Raw genomic sequence first — 13,375 nt, forward strand, 5'->3', positions numbered from 1 at the left:
TATGGTCCATACTGCGGGATCTGGAGTTGTAAAATATTTCTAAGTATTTATCAAAATTGATAATTCCCTCATAACAAAAGGATATCCCTAGGATATCCATATCAATGGTCGATATCCTAGAATGGTCCCCAGGATATCTTAGGCCGATTTTTTGGATATCCTTAAGAGATCCTTTTGATATCCAAAGGACATCCCTAGGATATCTGCGGGATATTATCAATATATCCCAAGATATTTTGTGTTATTAGGGTTAAAATTACTTTTATTAGTCTGTAAAAAATACACGAAAATAATTTAATTATTTAACGCATAATTATGCAAAATAATTGACATAGAAAAAATATCAAATAGAACATGAGTTCTAAGAATTATATAATTATGTATATAAACTATTTGTAGATGTAATTGATAAACCTTAGTGATAACAAAACATAAGATCACAACCTGTTAAATGATATGTATAAATCACAAAAACTAGTATTTATCAATAATTTAATATAAATTAACTTACAAAGATTGTCTTCATTTTTAAAAGTGTTATTTCACTAAGAAATTGTGTAAAACATTTACCTGAATTTATTGTGATTAAGTGTAAAGTTAAAATGAAAATATTATTTAAAGTCAGTGTTTTCTTTGTGCTTATCTACAATGTCTTCAATATTTCTGCTGTAAGCAATAAATTTTAACTATACAATATTATTCATTGATTAATTTAATTTAGAATATTATATAGAAATTTTTACCAGAGATATAATTAAAATTATTTTTTAAAATTCTTATTACTTTTGTTACAAAAATATAATTCACAGAAAAATTTATTTTTATCTCTAGGATTCGTTTATAAAATGTAAAGAAAATATGAAATTTTTTTCTGAAGAAGGAAGAGAATTTTGTGATTGCAAAGATACTTTTCTCTATCATGTTTCGGATAATTTTTGTTACGATGCCTATAGACAAGGTCCCTGTTCAATTGGACATTACTTTATACTTCCTCCAGGAGAAGCATTAGCAACATGTGAAAAAAATCCCTGTGATGTTGATGGTCTTGTTCCTTTTAATGGAAAATGTCACTTTCTTTGGAAATCCGGAAATCCTTGCAAAGATAATAACACGTATTTAGGAATCAACAAAGAATTTCAAATTGAATGTGGCAGTTCTAAATATTTAGGCAGCATTGATCGTTTGGTAAATAAAAAAAAAAAATACCGCAAATTTTTTTAAAGTTATTTTATTTTATTCTTATATCTAATATAATTACATTTTTTTTTAGAAATCCTCAAAATCTTGTCCAGAGAATACCTATATGATTCCAGTGGATGAAAATAATACGCAATACAATTGTGAATGTAAAGAAACATTTATATTTTCGGAACAAAATAAATCCTGTTATCAAGCATACAGGCAGGGTCCTTGTTTGGAAGGGAATTATTTTATATTTTCTCCATCGGGAAATGAATCTAAATGTGAGGAAAATCCTTGTCATGATGATGGATTGGTGCCTTTCGAAGGAAATTGTCATCGAATATACAAAAGTGGAATTCCATGCTCTGATGAATTTCAAGTTTTAACAGTCAGCAGAAATAATTTTCAATTAATGTGTATTCACTTTAGTCAACTGTCAAAACAGTATGATCGCGTAGTTAGCAAACTGCCAAAACAGAATAAAAACATATACCAACTAAGAGGAGGATTGTTATCCACTTCACAACAACCTGGAATTATAAATCCTCCACAGAAAGCATGTCCTCCAGGTAGTCGAAGACATTTTCTAGGTTGCAAACGTGTATTTAGTTAAATTTAATAGTTAATTGGATTTTGCCTAGTATGTGACAATTTAAATTAATCATTTTAAAATCTTATATTTGTCAAGAAAATATATTGTGGATATATACAGGGGTCAATTACGTAATTTTTTCGAGATCCCACATTCTGGATCCCACATTTCGTATTCTACATTCCGTATTCCACATTTCATATTTCACACATTTCGGATCACACTTTCAAAATTCCCGATTCCAGATAGCACATTCCGGGTTCCACTTTTAAAATACCGTATTCTACATTCCGGATCCACTTTCAAAATTCCGTATTTCAGATTCCACATTCCGGATTCCATATTCCGGATTACACTTTTCACATTCCGGATTCCACATTCTGAAAGTGGAAAATAGAATCCACAATGTGGGATCTGGATTGTGGGATCCGGAATGTGGAAAAGGAATACGGAATGTGAAAAGTGGGATCCGGAATGTGGTAATTGGAACATGGAATCCGAAATGTGGAATTTGGAATACCCCAGATAGCACGGAAACTTGCAGCAAGCTTACGACAAGCTTACCGTGCAAGCTTGTCTGAGCTAGCGAAATGTCCCACCCAGGGCAAGCTTGCCGTGAAAGCTTGCTGTAAGCTTTCCTGGAAAGGTTGCTGCAATCTTGCCATGAAAGATTGCTGCAAGCATACTAAGAATGATTGCGGCAAGCTTGCCGTGAAAGATTGCTGTAAGCTTGCTACGTAATGTTGCAGGAGAATTTCAACAAGCTTCTGGAAAGGTTGCTGCAAGCTTGCTGCAATTTTAAAAAAATACATTTTAAATTAAAAAAAAAAATTATTTGTTTTCTAAATTTGAAAATCCTTGTGACGTTTATTATTATTAATTATGTCCTGTTTATTTTCATTTGGAAACTTAACGAGAAAATTTTCGAAACAAATTTGAGGGGACTGGGAATTGAACCCGGGTTCGACAGACACTAACCGAGAACCTACTCGACCAACTATCAGAGAATAAAAAAATCTTGCTCTTAACCCTCGACTGTTTTTATGAGTTGAAAAACAGTTGAAAAACGGCGGGCTTTTTCAAAATGCTTTTAAATAGAAATTTTGTGTTTTCTATTTTATTTGTTAATTAATCAATGTTATTATTGTTATATTTTATCAAATTTATTTAAAATATGAAAATATTTATTGAAAAGATGAATAAAATTTTTTAAATGTATTAAACATTTGTTAATTTAATAATAATATTTATTATTGCAGCAACCTTTCCAGAAGCTTGTTGAAATTCTCCTGCAACTTTACGTAGCAAGCTTACAGCAATCTTTCACGGCAAGCTTGCCGCAATCATTCTTAGTATGCTTGCAGCAATCTTTCATGGCAAGATTGCAGCAAGCTTTCCTGGAAAGCTTACAGCAAGGTTTCACGGCAAGATTGTCCTGGGTGGGACACTTCGCTAGCTCAGACAAGCTTGCACGGTAAGCTTGCCGCAAGTTTCCGTGCTATCTGGGACGAAATATGAAAAGTGAAATCCGAAATTTTAAAAGTGGAATACGGAATGGGAAAAATGGAATACGGAATTTTGAAAGTGGGATCTGGAATTTGGAATCCGGAAAAAGTTACGGACCAGTAAATTTTGGTAATGCGACAATATATTGAACTATTAGCGCTATGATCGATATAAGATCGCAGAGGCAAACTATTGACCCTATTTACCCTTATTCTAGGATATTTGATAATTTTATTTCTCGAAATAACGTCAAGAAATATTTTTCCATTACAATATAATATAGATAGCATTTATAAAATTGAAAGCTAAACTACTAAGGATATGTCATGCGTTTTCGGATGTATTTATTTACTGGTTTTCCTTGAAATAAAAACATGTTTAACTTTATAACAGAGTTTATAGAATTATATTGTCATTTCATTTCTCATTAAGTTTGCATCCAGTCACTGGAGATATACAGTTGCTTGATACATTCATAGTATTTAACTAAGTAGAAAACATTTTTATTTTCCGTGTAATTAGAACAACAGTTAATTTCTCAATTAAGTGAATAAAACATGAAGTCAATAATTCCGTTCTGTGCATTTTTACAACTTTCTTGGACATTTTCAACATATAACATTTTAGTAAGCAGTAACTTACTTTAAAGCCAACAAAATATTTAATCTACAAAAAAATCTAATATATACTAATTAATGAAAAAAAATTGATTTCTATTCAATTTATGCCCTAACAACTGCTAATTATCTGACTTAACCCAATTGAAAAATTCCATTTTAATTAAAAAATAATTGATTTATCGCATTTTTATAGATTTATATAAAATTTTATTAATTTAGAGAAACGAGAATTCATGTCCAGAGAATATGGTACTTGACAATGATGGTAAAAACAATTCAGAAACAATTTGCAAATGCCTGGATACTTTTTTAAATTATTCTAGTGATAATTCTTGTTACGCTGCATACAGACAAGGTCCATGTCCTTCTGAACATTACTTAATATTTTCTTCAGACGAAAAATTAGCAAAATGTGAAAAAAATCCATGCATTTTGGACGGACTTGTTCCATTCCAGGGCAAATGTTATTTACTCTGGGTATCTGAAATACCCTGTAAAGTACAAACACATCATTTAATTGTCAATAGAAACACATTTCAAATAGAATGCAGTGATGAGCCTTATGTCGGCGACATGTTGAAATTGGTATATATATTGAAAACACAATATTAGAAGTCTAATTTTATTGTATTGAAGCAGCTAAAAATTTTTCCAAATCTTTGAAAAAGTATATAAATATATTTTTATTTTCAGAAAATATCAAAATCTTGTTCAAAAAATTCGATGCTTGTGCCTGCGAATGATAATCAGACAGAATGGATTTGTGGTTGTAATCCAGGTTTTTTACATGACGTAAAAACAAATTCTTGTCATGAAGCATACAGACAAGGACCATGTCCTGAAGAATATTTCTTAGTTCATCCTCCAGGCGCAAAAGAAGCAAAGTGTGAAAAAAATATTTGTCTTTATGACCGTCTTGTTCCTTTTGAAGATGGTTGTTATCCTCTATACAAATTCGGATCTCCTTGCCCTAACAATCATTATTTAGGCGTTGATGGAAAAACTTCACAGTTACAATGTGTGCTTTCAATAGCATTTCCCATTTTTCAACATCGTGATGGTATCATAACTGCACCAATTAGAACTTGTCCACCAGGTACTCGACGAGCATTTAATGGTTGTAAAAAAACATTTCAATGAAATTAAATTTTAGGGGAAATGTGTCTAAAATTGCCAGTCAGGTAATATGAACAGTTCTTAATAAAACACTTTGTGATAAAAATTTATATTGTTAATTTTAACCCAGTGAACATTTAATTATTTTAAATACTAGGGCGGCTGCGCGCGCCAACCCCCTATTTTTTATTGGTTTTGTAGATGTTTGAATTAATGTTTAGACAATTTCTGGAATTTAAAACTATTATTAATATTTTATTATTTGGGTCAATCCATTATATTTCGACTGAAGTCGTCGCTGACTAATTTTTAAAAATTATAATACTTTGCAGGAATGATTTTGAAGTTATCAAGATCACGAAATGAAAAGAATTTTATTAAAATTTTAATTATTTATTGCAAAATATGAATTTAAAGTATATGAGGTGCTGAAAACTGCCAATTTTTTAGCCATTAGAAAATATGCAAAAATACGTAGAATTTACCATAAAAATAAAAATTTTTTTTTGTAATTTACTAAGAATGAATAAATTTATCATTATCAATTGATGTAATTATTTAAATATGTAAAATAATATATAAAATATGATTTTCAAGTTCGCCTGTCAAATAACCTAAATTTGCAAATTTCATCTATAAAATGTGAGAAAGAGAAGTCATTAAATTGAAAAAAACCTTACCAAATATAAAGTAGCTGTGACTAACTTTTAGTTTTTCTTAGCACTTTTTTCATTTTTTCTTCATAAATGTGAAATAAAAAGCAATAAAAATTGGCACTTTGCTTATTTTCACTATTTTCAAATGTAAATAACTTTCTTGGAGAAAACTGAAAAATTACAAAACTTGGGCAATATCTAATTGATCACTAAATACACACACTGGAAAAAAATTCACTTTGGTCCCGAAGATACTTTTTGAGATAATTATGTTTAAATTTTTCACAATTTTTATCAGGTTAATGCATGTGATTTTTATAAAATTGAAGTTAGTTCAAAATGTTTAACCAATAAAACCTAACTTCGTTCTTAAAAAACTACATGTATTAACCTGATAAAAATTGTGAAAAGTTTAAACTTAATTATCTCAAAAAGTATCTTCGGGACCAAAGCGAATTTTTTTCCAGTGTGTGTAGTTAGTGATCAATTAGATATTGCCCAAGTTTTGTAATTTTTCAGTTTTCTCCAAGAAAGTTATTTACATTTGAAAATAGTGAAAATAAGCAAAGTGCCAATTTTTATTGCTTTTTATTTCACATTTATGAAGAAAAAAGGAAAAAAGTGCTAAGAAAAACTAAAAGTTAGTCACAAGTACTTTATATTTGGTAAGGTTTTTTTCAATTTAATGACTTCTCTTTCTCACATTTTATAGATGAAATTTGCAAATTTAGGTTATTTGACAGGCGAACTTGAAAATCATATTTTATATATTATTTCACATATTTAAATAATTACATCAATTGATAATGATAAATTTATTCATTCTTAGTAAATTACAAAAAAAATTTTTTATTTTTATGGTAAATTCTACGTATTTTTGCATATTTTCTAATGGCTAAAAAATTGGCAGTTTTCAGCACCTCATATACTTTAAATTCATATTTTGCAATAAATAATTAAAATTTTAATAAAATTCTTTTCATTTCGTGATCTTGATAACTTCAAAATCATTCCTGCAAAGTATTATAATTTTTAAAAATTAGTCAGCGACGACTTCAGTCGAAATATAATGGATTGACCCATTTATTTCTTTAAATGTCATTTACGATTTTAATTAACAATAATTTTTATTATTTTCAATTTTTAAAACAAAATTTATCTAATTTTTTAAATTTTCCAGCTAAAATTTGACCTACATTTAAGGTTATGTTCGTTTTTTGGTCATTTTTCTTCAAAGTTTGACCTAAATTTTGAGGTTATGTTTGTTCCTTTGTCTTTTTGCGCCAAATTTTGGCCTAAATTTTGAGGTAATGTTTGTTTCTTGGTCGTTGCCTGACAAAATAAATTAACCTTAAAATTTAGTTCAATTTCGGCAAAAAATACACCTCTCCTTCAACGTAAGGAGCCTTGCGACTATATTCACAGTCTTGAAACGAACATAACCTTTAAATTCAGGTCATTTTTGGCAGGAAATCTACCTCCACTTGCGGCTATATTGAAAGTCTTGAAATGAACATAACCTCATAATTTATGTCATTTTTGGCGGGAAATACGGAGAGAGATGAGGGAAGGGGAACGACTTGCTGCTCTATTCAGAGTCTTGAAACGAACATAACCTTAAAATTTAGGTCATTTTTTGCCAGGGAGGGGGAGAAGGGGGAGGGACTTGCAGCTATATTCATATGAGTCATTCCATTTCAAGTGTAACCAACTATTGTACTATCCATGTCAAAAACATGGGTTGGCTCACCCTTACCTAACCTTGTCAAAAACATGGGTCAAAGGCCAAAGGTCCAAATTTTGAGGGCAAAGGAGGTCAAAGGTCAAGGGTCAAAACTGCTCTTAAATTTGACCTAAATTTTGAGGGCAAAGGTCAAGGTCAAAGGGGTACTGAAACGGCGGCGAAATCTTTTTATAATATAGAGAGAAAATTGATTTTAACATTTACTTTAGTATTTTAACAAGAAAAGGAGGGGTAAAATGGAAATAACCTAAATAATAAAAACTCAGCGTTGTCGACAATTGGTTTTAATAATCGGAAATTTAATTACAGTATACAGTATACTCTATCCAAACGATAAGGTACCTCCGCAATCAGGAATACTCACACAATTATTATAATATAAAATATTTTATCGCGATATCACTCTTTACAATGGTTGATCCAGGAATGATTTTTCCATCGTACGTGCGCACTCTGTCGGCGAAAATTTTCGCGCACGCTCCGTTGCTATGACAACAATCAGGGATCAACCCTTAACAAAATTCGCCCAAGTCTTCTAATATGTTAGCCGACTATATAAAAAGTTTTGTTTAATATTTTAAAATAATATTTCCTGTTACAATTATTAAACATAATATCTACTATATGCAGGTTATTTAAGTTAATAAACCTTTAAATTGATTAAATAGGATGTGATAGCCGATCTAGTCTCTGAAAATTAGAATTTTTATTTGCTTTTTGTAACTATTTTTCATAATATAGTTTACAATAATAATATAGAAAAAATGTTTCTTTTTGTCAGTTTTTTGCAACACCAAATACTTCAAAAAAACTGTAAATATTTCAAATTTTAGAAAATTTCAAGAACATTAGAATAATTCACGTTTACATTTGCCTGAGAAAATTCGACGACTTCCCTTTCTGCATTCCTTGAGTGGTGCATTGATGATTCCACCATAAATTGTGTGAACATAACCAGCAACTCGACCCATTGGTTCCAAGCACTTTATTTCCAAAGTGAGCAATTCAATTGTCAGGTAAGTTACATTTGCCTTGCATGGAGGCTCTGAAACTCCAAGCTTGTAACATCCACCTTCGTATGGAACTAAGCCTTCATCACAGGGACTTTCTTCACATTTGGCAACTTCTTCTCCTTTTGGTAACACGTAGTAATATCCAGGTTGACATGGACCTTGTGTATATGGATAGTAGCATAAATCAGTATCTGGATGATAAATTTGTAGCCAATCGTCTACACAGTCGCAAATTAGTGTCGTATAATTCTCATCCGATGGATAGAATACCAATCCTTTTGGACATGGCTCATCAGGTGGAATCTGGAAAAATAATTATTTTTTTCTCATAAACCTAAATTACAATCACACATTGAATGTCAGTAGCCGGTACACGAAGATTTAAATTAAAAAAGAACTGAAATTATTATTTGGAATCTATTTATTCAACTTTATCTTAACACAATTTATATAAAATTGACGCTTTTATTTATATATTTAAAAATTTATTTGATATCTTATAAAAGCATCTCTTATGACTTACAAAATTGCATTTTAAAAGCAAAAAAATTAATATTACATTTTGTTGTTTATGATTCAAACCTAAATTATTTTCGCATTAGTTATAAGGTAATTAAGGGTCCCAATCAAAGAACCGGTTATAATTTTTTTAAACTAAAAATTACTGGCCAATAAATTTAAATTTGAATCTCATTTTTCCGTTAGGTATTTTTACATATTCTTGATAAAAATAAATACTTTCAGAAAACTAATGAAAACTTTTTTTTCAATTCAGAGGCCAACGATTTCAAAGTTTTAAAAAAAGTTATAACCGGTTCTTTTGATCCGCACAATTTAGTTTTTTCTAAAATTTGCCAAAAGAAATTAATTATAAAAGAAAATAAAAAAATTATATCTGTATTAATTACCAGTATATTGATTTCAGCAACTAAAATTTGTGATAAAATGAAAATTCCAAAACTAATTTGAAAAATTAATTGCATTTTATTTTAGTAGGTACGAAAAAATTAACAGATAATAATTATTTCTCTTAAATAAAGGATAATCCGATGAATGTTCGCAAAAGACTGAGAATCTACTGTTGATATCATTTTATATTTGTCGATTTTACAAGATGCTTATGTCGTACGCCTCTCTTCGTCAAAAATCAAGGCAAACAACATTGCACATTCAATAAGATAAAATAGAAAATAATGATATCAATATATATGTATATATGTAAATTTACATCTTTTGTAATGAATTCTCGTGAGATTGACAATAAATTGTCACGAGAATGAAATTCGACTATTTTAGTTTGCACTTTTTTTTTAAATTTCATTTAGAAAGTGTGTTAGGTAATTTTATTTTAAAAATTATAAAAAAATTTTAAATATTAATAATCTTTACCACTTTTATGACATTATATGTTTAATTGTTTGCTCAATTATCCAATGCATTATGCCTAATCATCCCTCACTCACTAAAAAATTTTTCACTGTCAGTCTCACTCAAATTTTTCAATCTCACCCTCACACAGTGGGGCATTATGTTAAAAAAGTTGGCATTAAATGTATTTTTCATTGAAAATTATTGACATTAAAAATCTTAAAGTTTTTTGGGTCGCTGATTATGAATATGAAGTCAGTTTTTAAAAATTCAAAATGGCGGATCCAATATGGTGGATGTTTTTTTTAAATTTCAACGAAATCGTTTGAAACTAGATATTCGTGTGTTTTTAGGATCGCTGATTACGAATATAAAGTCAATTTTTTAAAACTACAAAATAGCAGATACAAAATGGCAGATATTTTTTGAAAAAATCAACGAGATTGATATTGGGATTTAAAATAAGATAAATAATGCTTTAAATTATTAATATCCTTTCCGTCACATTGTGTTCGCTTTATTATCTCTTCAGTTAAAAAATTAAATCTCTCATCGAATTTACTGCTATTTGAACGGTTGATTATTTCAACGAGTTCTATTCTCTTTACATGAAGCGTGCTTGAAGTCGTTCCTAATATAAAAATTACAATAATTTATTTTTAATTTCTACACTAATTACAAATATTTACTTAAATTAAAAATACTTATGCGACAAAAAAATTCGAAAATTGTAAGAATATTTATTTATCCCATTTTATAAATTTCAATTATAAACTTTTAAATATAAAATTAATAATTTAGAACATTTTAAAATCAAAATCTTATTAAGTTTAATTTTTAAAGGTTAACAAATTTTCTTAAAACAAAGTACACTCATTATTGAAAATATATATTTCTGTATTTTGCAATGGGTCCAATAAAATCACTTTTTCTCGAAAAATCGCAAATATTCGCAAAAAGTTCAAGCAGATTCAGAAACCTGGAATCAAAACATAATAAAAAATTCAAGAATTAACGCTTGGACTAGCTTGGAACATAACTAAAATGATTACTGTTTACAGAAAATTTTTTCAATTTTTGAATTTCAGAAGCTCGTTTCTTTTAAGAATTTTAATAATTAAAATATTATAAAATACGATTTTATGTTTTCTATCATATAATTAAATACCTGAATTTGAAGATTCCATGATAAATAATATATTTCATCAAACTTTGACTTATTGTTTATTGAAATAATGTAATTAAAAGTTGGAATAAAATTTTTCAATTTTTCATTTTTTGCCAACTTTTTATGCATTCTGCCCCACTGTGCCTCACTTAAAAATGTTTCAATTTTACTCTCACATTCACTCAAAAACTTTTCACTCTCGATATATCACTCTTACTACAAAAATATTATAAATTGAAATATATATTTAAAATGTAAATTTGAGGTTCATTAAAAGTAGAATGAATTGAAATTTTAATCATTTAAATTTTGTATGAATTAAATTTAGTGTGGATTGAAAATTTAATCAATGTATTGTTTTAAGAAATCAAAACTTGAAATTTTGTATTTAAATGTTAAAAAAATGATGCTTAAATTAAAAAAAATTTTACAATTGTTAACATGTATTAAAAATATGTTAAAATTAAAAATCTGAAAAAATAGCAAAATCAGTGAAATGGGTGACAAATTAACGAAGTAGACGAAAAATGAGACAAAAATTATAAAAGGTGTCAAAGGTAAAAAGGTGACAATCTAATCTCTAAAAGTTTAATTAGTTGAAATTTGTAGGTATTAATAATTATTATTATTAAAACAATATTGTAAATTTTTTTTTAATTTAAGCATCATTTTATGAACATTTAAATACAAAATTTCAAGTTTTAATTTCTTAAAACAATACATTGATTAAATTTTCAATCCACACTAAATTTAAATGATTAAAATTTCAATTGACTCTACTTTTAATGAACCTCAAATTTAGATTTTATATATTTCAATTTATCATATTTTTGGAGTAAGAGTGATATTGAGAGTGAAAAGTTTATGAGTGAATGTGAGAGTGAAATTGAAAAATTTTTGAGTGAGAGTGAGAGTTACGTGAACGTATCCAAGGAATTCTCAATAGGGTAAATTAATAAACTCAAATCGAATGAATTACGTTTTTTTGTATTTTTATTTTTTTTTTTTTGTACATTAATTTAAATAATACAATTATAATTACATTTTATTGAAAAATGTGTTTACATTTTCCTGAATAAATTCTACGACTACCTCGAGGACAATTATTATTGGAATTTTTGTGTACATTGAGACGACTACTGAAAAATAATATTGGCTTACATTCGAGTTCAAAACTAATTTCATTGACATCTAATAAAATTGAATCATCCTCGCAGGGTGATCCATTATGTCCAAGTCGATTGCAACTTCCTTGATAATAAACGAGTCCATCGTCGACACACGGATTTTTCACACATTTTGCTGATACATCCTCAGATGGAAGTACAAAATAATGTACAGGAGGACAAGGACCTCTCTTGAATGCTTCGTGACAAGAATCGCTGTCTCGATGATATAAAAATTTCGGTTTACAATCACAAATTATCTCCGTTGAATTCTCAGACTCTGGTATATGAATCATATTCTCCGGACAAGATTTTTCCTAAAAGAGTTAATTTCTAAAGTTTTGTTTATTTCTATATTAGATTTGAAACTATAATAATGGTATACTTTTCAAATTTTATTTAAATATTTAAATCGAAAATAACTTCAATTTATTTTAAAACTGCCGCAATAGTGAAATCATTATCCAATAATACCGATCCTTTATTAATTTTTAAAAAGATAATTAAAGTGCCTTACACTTTGTTCACTTGGATTTCCAACTGTTCCGTGACTAGAAACTAGAGAAAGAATGACAAGAGGAAAATAAATTTGACTAAAAAATGTCATTGTTAAATACAAATGGAAGAATCTTGAAATTAAATCTTAAAATTTTTATAATAATTCTAAAAAAATTAAGTAAAGCCAAAGTTATCAAATTCTAGAGAAGAACAAAACTCAAAAGACTATGACACACAATATGTTCGTACATCGCGATTTATATTTATTGATACATCATACAAGGAAGCAAAATATTATTTTAAATTCAAGGAAAACAAGTTACTTATTATCCGAACTATGATATCATAAATTACTGAATTTTCTCAAGAATTATTTTGCACTTATCTTTTAATTTAAAAAGCCCGAGATTTATACCTATTATAACAGCATTCTTGTCATTTTTAAATTACTATATATTAGTATAGTTTAATTTTATTTTAATTATTCCTAAGAGTATAGGTTCTAAATTTTTATTTTGTTGTTCGAAAAAAATTTCATTGGGATTTTACTCTTTGAGAATAGTAGACCCTGGTTAAAATTTCGGACTGATTTCAGATAAAATGCAGACAGATCACTCCGGATTAGTCTACAGAAATTGTATGAAAACAATCAGAAAATGATCCTTATTAGTCAGCAATCAATCTGGATGAAAAGATAAATCCGAGTTCAGTCCAGAATAGTCCGAAATTAGCATAAAATAAATCCA

The 13,375-nt window shown here is 28.3% G+C and overlaps 4 protein-coding genes across 5 annotated transcripts; 2 read left to right on the top strand and 2 right to left on the bottom strand.

Moving 5' to 3' along the window:
• Positions 1–88: 88 nt before the first annotated feature.
• LOC127284961 (uncharacterized) lies at positions 89–3,672 on the top strand. 2 transcript variants are annotated; one of them, XM_051310699.1, is made up of 4 exons: positions 89–668; positions 832–1,185; positions 1,271–1,751; positions 3,034–3,672. In XM_051310699.1, exons 1-4 carry the CDS (start codon positions 603–605, stop codon positions 3,054–3,056), a joined length of 924 nt encoding a protein of 307 aa, XP_051166656.1. In that variant the 5' UTR covers positions 89–602; the 3' UTR covers positions 3,057–3,672. The 2 variants fall into 2 exon arrangements, with proteins under 2 accessions (XP_051166656.1, XP_051166655.1); XM_051310698.1 differs by lacking the exon at positions 3,034–3,672 and having other exon boundaries at positions 1,271–1,922.
• A 22-nt stretch (positions 3,673–3,694) lies between these two features.
• On the top strand, positions 3,695–5,108 carry LOC127284963 (uncharacterized). Its single transcript, XM_051310701.1, has 3 exons — positions 3,695–3,906; positions 4,120–4,485; positions 4,594–5,108. The coding sequence occupies exons 1-3, from the start codon at positions 3,838–3,840 to the stop codon at positions 5,038–5,040; spliced, it is 882 nt and encodes a 293-aa protein (XP_051166658.1). The 5' UTR covers positions 3,695–3,837; the 3' UTR covers positions 5,041–5,108.
• Positions 5,109–7,684: 2,576 nt separating this feature from the next.
• On the bottom strand, positions 7,685–9,507 carry LOC127284974 (uncharacterized). Its single transcript, XM_051310716.1, has 2 exons — positions 9,338–9,507; positions 7,685–8,732 (listed from the first exon to the last, which is right to left on the bottom strand). The coding sequence occupies exons 1-2, from the start codon at positions 9,410–9,412 to the stop codon at positions 8,265–8,267; spliced, it is 543 nt and encodes a 180-aa protein (XP_051166673.1). The 5' UTR covers positions 9,413–9,507; the 3' UTR covers positions 7,685–8,264.
• A 2,433-nt stretch (positions 9,508–11,940) lies between these two features.
• LOC127284975 (uncharacterized) lies at positions 11,941–12,876 on the bottom strand. Its single transcript, XM_051310717.1, has 2 exons — positions 12,649–12,876; positions 11,941–12,448 (listed from the first exon to the last, which is right to left on the bottom strand). The coding sequence occupies exons 1-2, from the start codon at positions 12,736–12,738 to the stop codon at positions 12,011–12,013; spliced, it is 528 nt and encodes a 175-aa protein (XP_051166674.1). The 5' UTR covers positions 12,739–12,876; the 3' UTR covers positions 11,941–12,010.
• Between the last annotated feature and the right edge of the window lie 499 nt (positions 12,877–13,375).

Source organism: Leptopilina boulardi, unplaced genomic scaffold (genome assembly GCF_019393585.1).
Source record: "Leptopilina boulardi isolate dan_hultmark-lab unplaced genomic scaffold, ZJU_Lbou_2.1 LbouV2_327, whole genome shotgun sequence".
Taxonomy (NCBI): Eukaryota; Metazoa; Arthropoda; class Insecta; order Hymenoptera; family Figitidae; genus Leptopilina; species Leptopilina boulardi.

What these genes read in the sequence shown, in the direction of transcription:
- LOC127284961 (XM_051310698.1), top strand. Translation starts at nt 603, where the DNA reads ATGAAAATATTATTTAAAGTCAGTGTTTTCTTTGTGCTTATCTACAAT. An exon ending in ATGTCTTCAATATTTCTGCT is followed by an intron (nt 669 to 831) that starts GTAAGCAATAAA and finishes TTTTATCTCTAG; the next exon opens with GATTCGTTTATAAAATGTAA. An exon ending in TAGGCAGCATTGATCGTTTG is followed by an intron (nt 1,186 to 1,270) that starts GTAAATAAAAAA and finishes ATTTTTTTTTAG; the next exon opens with AAATCCTCAAAATCTTGTCC.
- LOC127284963 (XM_051310701.1), top strand. Translation starts at nt 3,838, where the DNA reads ATGAAGTCAATAATTCCGTTCTGTGCATTTTTACAACTTTCTTGGACA. An exon ending in TTTCAACATATAACATTTTA is followed by an intron (nt 3,907 to 4,119) that starts GTAAGCAGTAAC and finishes TTATTAATTTAG; the next exon opens with AGAAACGAGAATTCATGTCC. An exon ending in TCGGCGACATGTTGAAATTG is followed by an intron (nt 4,486 to 4,593) that starts GTATATATATTG and finishes TTTTATTTTCAG; the next exon opens with AAAATATCAAAATCTTGTTC.
- LOC127284974 (XM_051310716.1), bottom strand. Translation starts at nt 9,412, where the DNA reads ATGCAATTAATTTTTCAAATTAGTTTTGGAATTTTCATTTTATCACAA. An exon ending in TTGCTGAAATCAATATACTG is followed by an intron (nt 8,733 to 9,337) that starts GTAATTAATACA and finishes TTATTTTTCCAG; the next exon opens with ATTCCACCTGATGAGCCATG.
- LOC127284975 (XM_051310717.1), bottom strand. Translation starts at nt 12,738, where the DNA reads ATGACATTTTTTAGTCAAATTTATTTTCCTCTTGTCATTCTTTCTCTA. An exon ending in GAAATCCAAGTGAACAAAGT is followed by an intron (nt 12,449 to 12,648) that starts GTAAGGCACTTT and finishes TAACTCTTTTAG; the next exon opens with GAAAAATCTTGTCCGGAGAA.